Genomic DNA, 11,652 nt, shown 5'->3' on the forward strand with positions numbered 1-11,652 from the left:
AGGTGCATCATCGTCATTTTCATCTCGCTCCGCCGGGTCCGACTCTGGCTCCAACATGTATGGCTGGATGGACAAATCTTCCGTTGTTGACATTTTGTAAATAATGTGTGAATATAAAGTTTCTGCGCCGCTAGATAATTGTATCTGTTCTATCAAACTACAAAGATGGCCGAACAGGGTGGCGTTGAACCGAGTGTCACCTCTGCAACCTGGAGAGGAGGCGGGGTATGAAGTGTCTCATTTGCATTTGAAGAGACCGCCCCAAAACGAGTTGCTCTCAGAAGCACATCAGAAAAGGGGTAGAAAAGGGGCCTGTGGAGCTCTAATAATGAGGAATTCAGACCCAAGCATTGCAGTTCCGCTTTATATAGACCACAACTGTATGATTTATATGTAAAAAGGAAGGATTTAAAAGCATGATATGTCTCCTTTAAGATTTTAGCTACAGAATTTCGAAACTTCCCCCCCCCCAAAAAAAGTACTGAACAATACGTTTGTAGTTTGTTGAGAAAAAAAAAACAACCTGCATTTTGTAATTACAGCTGTCAGATGTCGCAAAGCGATGGAGATGATAGAGATTGTTACAGATTAATTAAAGTAATTTGTGTGATTTTTGCCAACAGCATTCCAAATTGATTCTACATACCGTCATCGGTCATGTACTTCTGTCACCTTGCTTTCACCTTTCTGCCTGGATAAAGATAAATAAATAACAGGAAGCGATCCAACCCACTGAGCTGTGATTTTTTGTGAGAAAACAGCTGTTTATGTCATTTTTATAATCAGCTCTTTTTGTCTCCCCCCCCCCCCCCACTGTCTGCTCGTTGTTGTTGTTTTGATGGCCGTGATGATGAAATTGTCTACGGCACAGCAGGCTGAACAGCAGGGAGTCGGAGCTGCAGACTCCGGGGTCTTTGCCGCCGTACCTGCAGAACAGATGCTCGTGCGGGATGAGGGCGTGTTGATTCACCAAAACGCCCGAGTTCGACGGCTCCTCCGTCGCGTCGCTGCCTCGCCTCTGCCGTGTGCGCGCACAGAGCCAGATTAAGCACATCCTCCTCCTGAGCGCGGTGAGCGCAGGCGCCAAGAACGGGCCGGCGTCAAGCATACAGTCAGGGACGAAACCGAAAAGAGGAAGCTCTTAAAAAGAAAAGGAAGACGCATAATCCTTTCGGTCCGTCACGCAAATTAGTGCACTGATCTCACACGCGATGTCTTCCCATAGACGTCTCAACTTAAAGTGCAGGTGGTCTGCTTCCATGTGTGGTTATGCTCTACGTGGGATTAACCAGTGCTAGGGATGTTATTACTTTTATTGACGACATCCAGGTTTCTGTGAGCTCATCACTCATTACTATTTCTCCTGTATCTTTGGGTAATTCCTTTCGTCCATTATGATAGAGTCTGCATATCTTCTGTGTCTCCTTTCTGGGCTCGTGTTCAGTAAAAAAAAAAAAAAAAAAAAAAAAGTGAAGAACGATTTTCAGACGAGTGTCACCCGGGCGTTTGTTTTGGACACGCGACGTCAAAGTGGGGCTCTAATGAAAGTGGTCTTGGAAATGCTGTGGTTTGAACCGAAATACCAAGATGACGATGAAAGATGACAGATTAATGCATGTTTATTTAATATGTCAAGTGAAAGTGGCCGGAAGAGAGGAAACGAGGCTCATCAGTGTGTCAGCATCGGTAACCTTTGACAGCCGGCCAAAGGCAAGATCGATGACCAAGTTTGTCCCGGATTGTACGAAATGATGCAAATTGCAGTTGGAATGACCCCCTAACGTTTTTTCTGACTGTCTGTTTGACCGAGGCTGTTGTGAACATTTACAGGAAGCGCACATTCCGTTCACTCACGGCTTGAGATACAGAATACAGTTCACCGAAAACGTGTGAGCGAGGTGAACAGCGATCACTCACTCAGGTTTTTAATAGTTACCGGTACCTCACAGATGTCTGTTTGACCAGCAGCAGCAGCAGCAGCCTTGCGGATAGAAAACCACTTCCTCGTCTTTATATAGCCCCGAATGCAGAAGCGAGAACAAGACAGTAGTAAGTGGAGCATGCAACTGATTTAGGCCGGCGCCGTCATCGACAGACTTTCCATACAAACCGAAGCAAATCGCGTTTTTGTATTCATTCAGGCAAAGTACCAGTCTTCCTTGGAGGTTTACCGAGATCGCCAACAATGTGAGTGAAACATCTTATTTGTAACGCAATCTTTGATTCTGTCAAATCGCTCCGATTTTTACTTTTGGATACAACTGACGATAACTTTTAGAGGTTGGCAAATTCCCTTTGAGCAGTTTTAACGGTCGAGACCGCAGTATATGTATGTACGCTAAATGTGATGTTTTTAAAATAAGTTTAACATCCTGTTTGAGAGACACTTTCTGGAGTTATACGTTCACAAGTATGTCCTCACACAACACAAGAACAAGAAAAGTGCTTTAAGTATGTATAATATGAAATGTAAGGAGGCCAACCTATTGGAAAACCAATGAAAACTCTTAACAATTTCTAAATGAGTTGACTTTTTGGGACTGGATGCACTTTTAAATTAGTCTCAAATCATAATAGTTTTCACTTTTTGAAAGGCAGCTATTTTATTTCCAGTGATCATGCTGTACTGAGAGGAACTTGGTTCAGTTGCTTGTATGAACTCAACAAGTCGTAATTTTTATTTGACTGCCAAACTTTCTACTGTTGTTTTTTTTTTTTTTTTTCCATTATAATATTTTGTTAAAAAACTGTTTGAATCTGAAAAACCAATCGATGCTTTTTTTAAATGTCTTAATCAGCAGATCTTTTTTAGATTGTTCTTTTTTTCTGTGCATGACTGAGTTCAAGAAATAATGTTATATTGCTGTGGGAATCATAGTTTTAGTTACCGACTTTGGCTTAGTTATAATGTATTGCATTGATACATGACTGGTTTTTAAAACATAAGTGTTAATTAAGAATGATAATGTCAAATGTGATGGCAAGTAGACCCAATTACAGTTGATCTGCCTTATGAAGGCTGTTCATATCTGCACGGTTGCGGGTAAATCCATCAGGTTGACTTAAAACGCCACACTTGTTTTCTCAGATAACCGTCATGAAGCGACTCCAACACCCGCTGTCCTGTGGACGAGTCCTGGGTGTGTTACTTTTCCTCTCGGTGTGTGTTAGCGTTGACGCGGCAGGAGTAGAGAACGCCACCGCCTCGACCTCCAAATTACATCTCACCAGTGCTGGCAGCAGCGTGTCAGAGGCCACAAGCCAGATGGATGCAACAACAGTCTCCCAAGTCTACAGTAGTGACCACACCTCATCCCTCCCTGACCCAATGACCACCAGCGTGCCCAGTACTACCAGGACCAGTCCTGAAGCCACCACCACCACCACCGCCACTGCACCCGGTGGAATATTTGCCAACAAAGTATGTGCCACAGCGTTAGTGGCGACTGGCGGTGTGATCTTAGTCTGCTTTGTTTCGCTGACGTCCACGTTGCTGCTGGCCTTGAAGGTGTGCCAGCTGAACAGACGGATAAAGATGCTGAGCAACAACGGCGACCTGGTCAGCAACTCCGAGTACTGGATGGGAACTGCCAGGAGGGACAAAAGCAAGTCGGAGACGGAGGCCAAAGAAACCACCGTGTTGATGGCTGACCTACAGCAAACACAGGAGGAGAAGAAGAATGGTGCCGTCAGGGAAGATGGGGAGAAGGTAAACGAGGACGGACAAAAGGAAGAAGGGAAGAAGGCGGGGGACGCTGACCCCAGTGAGGAGGCGTCAGCGGCCAGAGTAACCGAGGCTGAAAACTCCTCCTCAAAGCCACAGAAGGAGGCGGCCGACTCCAAGTCCCCCGGTGCTGAAGCGGCATCCCCCTCTGAAGCCGCAGAGCCAGCAAAGGATGGAAAGTAGACTTTTTGTTGAAGCCAAGAAGTTTCCAGAGCAACTTCCTTTTAGCTCGCCATAGCTTCACGACTTCTTAACTGTCAAATAAAAGAATTGTGCAGAATTTACCCTCAGATAAAGATCTAACATGGAAGGACTCTTTCTTGTAAACTTAGAAATATCAAAAAAAAATAATAGGGTTTTATCAAATTTAAAAAGCTTGAAATGGGTTATTGTGCTAGTAAAGTTAGCGAGCTAACCTAATGGGCTCCATCCAATCCAATCTGCTGAAGGAGAGAACTCTGTACCACAGTTGGTGTTTTTCACTTTATTATGGCTCTTGAGCCACGCGAATCTTGATGTGTCAGCTCAAATCCTTTGCTGAATTTTGCTCCTTTGTTTGTACTTGTTTGCAAAATATTGTAGCAGCTTCCTGTAGCGTCCAGTCTGTCCTCAGTCGAATAGGAGCGAAAGGAGCCACACTGGTGGATGGGTGAGTAAAGACAACGGTGGCTGAAGGACATTATCGGCGGATTGATCCCCGCTTCCATCAAGGTGTCCTTGATAAATAAATAAATCTGAGCTGTTTACGAGTTTGTGAAAAAAACCTGGCTTCAAATTAAACTATTGAAACTCTGAAAGCTGGACTGAGGACAGCCTAGGAACTACAGCGGCTCCAACAAGTCATGATGTGCAGATAGATACCAAAATATCACATTTTTGATCGACTCTCATGCTAAAATATCAATATTTACAATGTAGTCACTATTGTTTTAGATAAATGTGTTTTTTCCATTAAAGTTACAACTGATCATGGTATTTAGGTCCTGTTTTGTGCGGGTCAACATTTTCCTCCTGTGTGTGATGATTAGTGACGCTGATGCGGCTGTATTAATGCCCCACACAGGCTGGAGCACAAGGACGGCATGTCGGAGGCCGACATGTGTTGATGATGGTGTTGTTTGGAGCTGACTTAACGTATGAAAAGAGTAGCGTCTGTCCTTGTGCCTTTCAAGTAGCTTTCTTTTTAAAGAAGAAACTTTTAAATACTTTATCGTACCACGTAACCATAGGGTTACCCTCACGCATCGTATTGATCAGCGATCAGAGCAGAACATAGATCAGAGGTATGGACAAATCTGACATACTGTGCCTTTAAACAGTGTTTCTAACCTGCCGCTGAGCATTTCTGACCAACAGCATATAATTAGGAATGTACAGCTCTGATATGTGTGTAATGAACATGAACACGATAACTCATTTTGTGCATATAATATTTCATAGCATGTCAAAAGTCGGAGTGTTTAACAGTCAGTTATACGGCAAGAACTGCACCCTTTGCCGTGGTTTTCAAATCAGATGTATAACCTCTGCTTATTTGTCCGTGCTTGCAACAGAGAAAGGAAGAGAGAGAGAGAGAGAGAGAGAGAGAGAGAGAGGCAGAGAAAGAGAGGTCTGCTTGATTAGCAAGCAGAGAATGCGCCTCTTCCAGGCAGTGCCACACAACTGAGAAAGAACGCTCTCTTTCACCTCAACCGGAGCCGACAAAGCCACACAACGAAACCTTTTCAATAGAACCAATATGGGGCCGTTTCCGTCGCCGTGTGCAGATATTTGTTCGAGTACTTAGCCGTGACGTCATGATGGATGTGCACCTTTCATCAGGAAGCCTAAATAGTGTGTGCACTGCAGAGTAACCTCTGCTGCTTTGCCTGTGGCAATGGTAGGAAGGACGGAAGCACCTCGATGGCTGTGGGAGACGTGCACGTTTAAAGATAAGATGCAGTTTAAACCAGCCTCAGTAGGTCAATGCAAAGTAGTCCTCAAGCAGAGACTTATATTGCAGAGCGAATACTCAAGGGAAACGTGGGAAATGTGGACAATCTTTCCACTGCTGGCTCAGTATTTGGAAACACTGCTCAAACTGACAGCCGACATGAAGTGAAGTGACTGACAGTGGAGGTGAGGGTTTGACTTTGAGGCTCGTTAGATGGCAAAGTGACAGGATACACGAGTTTCAATCTCAGAGCAGGTATGGACAGACGAGAAAGAAAATGCCCTGGGATGGGGGAAGAGGCAGAAAGCAGCACATAGCAAAAAAAAAAAAAAAGAAGAAGTGCTTTCTTTAACTTAAATAACCACTAAAGCAATAACTGGTACTGATTAAAGAAGAACGAGTCTCTTGTCTGCTGCAGTTATATGAATTCAGAAAGTGATCCACACTCATGCACCATGATTTTTGTTGAGTTTTCCCACATTTTATAGCTCTGATTAACCATCCCCCAGGACCCGGGGTAATTGTGTGGCAGAGGTGCAGCAATGCAGTGCAGAATGGAGAGTTGCCTGTATTGCTGATGACAGCTCGGAAGCTGCAGTGGAGGAGAGCCCTCTGCAATAAATCTTCCGGCTTTTTCGTGGCAGCCTCACAATCTGCATAGGGAAAAGCACAACCAATTACAGCACCTCATTACTTAGTGAGAGGGGGATACTTGAGAGAGGGATAACAGATCGAGGTGATAACAGCCAGTCTTATTTTGAAAACAAACCGATCTGAAATCAGCCAGCTGATCTGAACACGGCAAGAGCTGTCACTTTAAATGCAGAGGTAAATCCTGAAAGCTTGCACATCTAAAAGGGGTCTGAGAAGTTTCGCTTTATGCGGAGACCTCTCCATTATGCGCTCCATTCCTCCCAACCCCCCCGTCCCCCAGCATCAACACCCCACCCCTCCCAGGCTCACTTCCACTGCACAGTGTAAATCCAGAGCCTGCAGTGCCTGAACACGCCAACCCAAAGATCCATAAGAGGCTATAGTAATCTACCGGCTTTTCAAAGAGGACAATAGGACCAAACTGCAAGGCAGCTAGGGGTCGTCTAAAAAAAAAAAAGGGAAAAAACTGCACTGGACAAGTGAGAAGGGGTCAAATTGTATGAAGAGGGACAATCACAGAAAAAAAAAAAAATCACCTTTACCAGAGCACCAGCTGGTCCTGAGCCTGAGAGCAGGGGAGCAGAGAGGAGAGGCGCCGGACAACAAAAAAGGAGCAGAGAAAAAAGTGACTGGAATGATAAGATGAGAAGGTGAGTTTTGGACACATTTACAGCCTCTTTTCCTTTTTACACACATGCATTCGGCCACACCCAGACTCACAAATGCTGCAGTTTGAAAAGTGCAGAGCTTCCCGACTGTGTCTTTGCCTGCCTTTGGACCAGCTGATGCATGAGTCCTCAGTGGAGTCATTAATAAGAAAAAAAACCTCTTGTATTGAGCTAGTTCTCCTGCTCTGAGAGTATGGGACTGGGTTCATTGACAACCACTGATGACTGAACACGCAAACTGATGCCAAGGAAAATGACTGCAGGGATTTCTCATCTTTTGTGATGAATGATATTCTTCAGCAGTTTAGAATTGTTCTCTCAGAGAGCAGGTCAGTTGTGTATCAGGTTTGGAAAGGGGGGAAAAAAATCTGTTCTCCGTGCTTGACTAATTGTGCATATAACCGATGATGCAAAAAAGAATTAGAAATAAAGAAAACTCTCTAAAGGCATGACTGGATGATTAGATGAGCAGATTGCCATGCACTGCCGGTGTGTGTGTGTGTGTGTGTGTGTGTGTGTGTGTGTGTGTGTGTGTGTGTGTGTGGGTGTGTGTGTGTGTGTGTGTGTGTGTACCTGCAAGCAATGAGGAAATGTGTATGCATTGAGCTGCCGTTTAGTGTGTGTGTGTGTGTGTGTGTGTGTGTGTGTGTGTGTGTGTGTGTGTGTGTGTGTGGGTGGGAGTGGGAGGGTCTGGGCTAAGGAATGACACTTTCTTGCAAAAGTATTTAGAAAGAACGAAACCAATGTGGCACAACTTCCTAGAGCTTACAGTAAATGTGTCTGCCCTGCTTGCTATCCCAGCACACCACGGGCTTCACTTCTACTTTCACAGTGCGCCTCCAGGTTCCCAAAGACGATGCTGTGTACAGCAAATACTAATCTTCCTGTCTCCCTGTGTCTCTCATAGAAGGCATGTGCTGCTGAAGCTTGCTCTCAATGAGGCCCTTCTGGAGCTGGCGCTTGTGTTGTGGCTGGGGTCGCGCGTCGTCGCCGTGTGTCCCGCCGGGTGCTCCTGCAGCCCCAGCCACAGGGAGGTGGACTGCTCCTGGAGAGGTTTGAGGCAGCTGCCCGACGGCTTGCAGCACAACGTGCGCGCCCTCAACCTGTCCCACAACCGCTTCCACGACCTGGATGGCCGGCTCACCACGTACACCCACCTCCGCATCCTCGACCTCTCTCACAACCGTCTCATCCGGCTGCCGGCAGACTTGCCCCGATCCCTCTGGCAGGTCCACGCCACTTCCAACCGCATTCGGCTGCTGGACAAGAATGACACGGTGTACCAGTGGAACCTGCGAGCGCTTGACCTCTCGCACAACAAGATGGAGAGGGCCATTTTCATCAACAATACACTGAGCAATCTGTGCACACTCAACCTCAGCCACAATCACTTCTGGACTCTGCCCACCAACTTGCCTGCACACCTAGAGGTCATTGACCTCTCTCACAATTTGCTCGTGAAGGTGCTGCCGGGTTCTTTAGACAGGCTCTCCAGGCTGGCTCACTTCTACCTGCACGCTAATCGCTTCTCCACACTGCCCCCTGGAGTGCTGGACAAGCTGACATCACTTAAAGTCATCACTTTAGGTGACAACCCCTGGGATTGTCACCTCTACAATGACATCGCCTACTTACTGTCATGGTGTCAACGCACCCCTACACGGATCCTGGGCTGCCCCTGCCACACCCAGCCTGTATGTGGAGGGGTGCGCCCCAGCAGAACAGGGGGATGGCACTTTGGCTCCTACAACTTACCCCCTCTGGCAGCCAGCGCCCAGGAGGTGAGCTCCACATCACCTGGGGCCTCCGTAACAGGGTGGTGGTACATGTCAGTTTCTGCTCTGCTCAGTACTCCACACCCCCCCGGGGAGACGGCGAACACGCCGCACCACACCTTCACGGCCCGTCCTATTAGCGTTTCCACTGTGACACCCAGAACTGTAGGCACCCACCTAACTGTTAATCACCATTCTGCACCTGCTAGCACCGCTGACAAAGAGCACATGGGACGCGTCGATTTCCATCTCACCTCTGGCACAAAGGAAACCTCACCCACTGACTCTCCCCACACCACTGACACGTCCCCTTTTTCTGACATGAGCCTCATTAGTGGAACAACCCACTGGGATGACATGACACTGGCCGGAGATTGGTTCTTTACCACAGAGAGCCCCTTTATCCAAACAAAAAAGACGACCACTCTCCGCACCAGGAGTGTGAGAAGACAGAATCAGTCGTTTCCTGGCGGCGTCAGCAGCAGCAACCCAACTCTCTCTGTCTGCTTCTCACTCTTTTTTCTCCAAAACCTGGGACTTCTGTCTCTGACTGTCACCGAAGTTCTCTGAACAAACATATGAGAGACAATAACACTTTGGATTTTACAGTGAAAACGTCTGCTTTCCTCCGCACAAAGGTCAATGACATTGCAAGAGTAACGATGCTAAGCTTAATCATTTCTGCTATGTATGCGTAGGGTTACGTCAAAACAACAACAATGCTGTAACTTTTCTAATCATTTGTACAAGCCTATCCTTCAATGTCACTGAATCAATGAGAAATTGTAATGAGTATAGCGAAGCACATGAGGGCACTATACATTCAGGTTTGTTATATAACTGGATGCGTTTAAATTTTTTCTACCACATTGCACCCTGCCTCTCAGCAAGCTGCAGTTTCTATTTGAATTTCTAGTGTTTTTCACATTATAATTTAGTATTCCTAAAGACTAATAAAAACCGGACCTCTTCTCCTTCTACTTTAGATGCGATTAAATCAAAACACCTTGTGAGTCTTTATTATAAAGTCAAAACCGTTACTAATGGTTTTGCACTAAATCTGATTAGATCTTTTTTGTCTCACGATCCAGACCTGAAAATTGTGAATTTCACTCTTAATTTGACCCCTTTTACATTGTTTTACCCTCAACTGATTTCATTATTAGTACTATTAATATGGGATATTCCCAGCTCGACTCTGGAGGGCTTTTCTTCCTGGAGTTTGCACGTTACCCCTGTGCATGCGATGGCCTTCTCCTAAAAATCATATCTCTCAATGCTAATTGATCCCCTAACCTGCTTGTAGGTGTGAATGTGAGCGTGTGTTTCCCTGCAATATGTTCACGGTTTGCCTTCGTAGTCTGCTGGGATTGGCTCCTCCATGACCCTGAATTGGACAAAGCAGGATAGACGATTGATGTATTATATCTGGATGTAATATTTCAAAATATGATTTTTTTTTTATTATATACAAGCAGAAATTTAAACATGTCTTTGTCAATGTCCCTTTTATGTAGTTAACAAACTTGGTCATGTACAAAAGAGACAAACTTTTCTTTGGAAACTGGTTCTGATGTGTACGTATAGCAGGGGACCACAGAGACCGTGTGGAGCAGAGGGCAAACAAGCGTCCAATGTTGCGTCATTGTATTTAACAAACTCTGAGTGCCGAGCAGTGCCTCTGTATTTTGATCACATCTCAGACTTAAGTGTCCTTCATGATTCAGTGACGCTGGTGAAAATTATCTGCATGGTGCCTGAACGTTCCAGGAATGCTAACCTACCGGAGGATTGCCGCAGAGCATTAAAGCACAGACATTTTCAGCTTATTTATATGAAATGTTAAGATATTCAGATCTTGACTTGCATCGAGTACGAGCGACGTACCGGCCCACAGACTTATACAGTTTTGTGAAACATTTGCATTCGGTACCAAAGATGGGAGAGAAAAAAAAAAAAAAAAAAGCATTACAGCAGACTGCATTTGATAAACTAAAAGTGAAATAACACCGGGGAGATAGTTTATAGTTTAATACTTCTGTGAAAAAAAGATTTCTGCACTGCTAAATAAAATGTGAAATATTTACATTTTGGGGAGATTGCCTGGATTTATGTCGATTGCTTTCTATTTCTTCTATTTTGTGTGTTTTGTCTTTCTTTCAGTCTGCAATAAACAGGAGAATAACGTTTCAGAAGAGAGGCCGGAAACACTACAAATCTGAGCTTGAGATGACTTCAATCTGTACACCCAGGGTTAAATGAGAAAAACAAACGAGTATTTATTTATCACTCCGTTCAGATTTTCTTCACATTTTAGAAATTACATCACATGTATGATACTACTAGACATAAAGCGATAAAGAGTAATGTTTGACCCAGAATCGTGTCTTTAGTTAGCCAAAAGTCAAATAATTAACAGATAAAGAAAAAGCCACCATAAATCATCATTAAATGAACAATATCAAATGATAAGTGGTGTTAAATGAAAATATATAGATCGCATGATAGTGTGGGTGTGACTGGCTATCAGGATGTTTTATCCAGATATAACACAAACATCATTAGTTAGGGGAATATAATTAGTGCGAAAAGGTTAGGGAGGACTGTCATAATGCTAATCTCCTACCTGCACTCACAGGTTTTCTATTATCCAATCACATTGCTCTGTCAGATCCACCCTGAGTGTTTCTCCCATGTAAGCTGAAATGCCATCAAACTGGCAGTGGTGCACTTCTGCATGCAATTACCTCCTCCGTGTCTGTATGTTTCACATTCACAGTCGACGGTGCCGCGCTCTGTTGTTTGGCCAAAGTGAATTAAGTCAGACTGGCTGTCACTATTGGTTTGTGCCGTTAGCAGGGTTTGCCTCTTCTGCTAATGACTTAGTGTGTGAAAGGA

General features: G+C 44.9%; 2 protein-coding genes across 2 annotated transcripts; both read left to right on the forward strand.

Annotated features, from left to right (window-relative positions):
• Positions 1-1,602: 1,602 nt before the first annotated feature.
• Positions 1,603-5,975, forward strand: LOC308122319 (uncharacterized protein). The gene is made up of 2 exons (XM_080484076.1): positions 1,603-2,187; positions 3,089-5,975. The coding sequence occupies exon 2, from the start codon at positions 3,098-3,100 to the stop codon at positions 3,905-3,907; it is 810 nt and encodes a 269-aa protein (XP_080340202.1). The 5' UTR covers positions 1,603-2,187; positions 3,089-3,097; the 3' UTR covers positions 3,908-5,975.
• Positions 5,976-7,753: 1,778 nt separating this feature from the next.
• Positions 7,754-10,066, forward strand: LOC308121840 (oligodendrocyte-myelin glycoprotein-like; the record flags this gene model as incomplete). Its single annotated transcript, XM_080483366.1, has 3 exons — positions 7,754-7,842; positions 7,887-8,919; positions 10,061-10,066. The coding sequence occupies 3 exons, from the start codon at positions 7,754-7,756 to the stop codon at positions 10,064-10,066; spliced, it is 1,128 nt and encodes a 375-aa protein (XP_080339492.1).
• Positions 10,067-11,652: the final 1,586 nt, after the last annotated feature.

Source organism: Lipophrys pholis (genome assembly GCF_963383615.2).
Source record: "Lipophrys pholis genome assembly, chromosome: 16".
NCBI lineage: Eukaryota > Metazoa > Chordata > Actinopteri > Blenniiformes > Blenniidae > Lipophrys > Lipophrys pholis.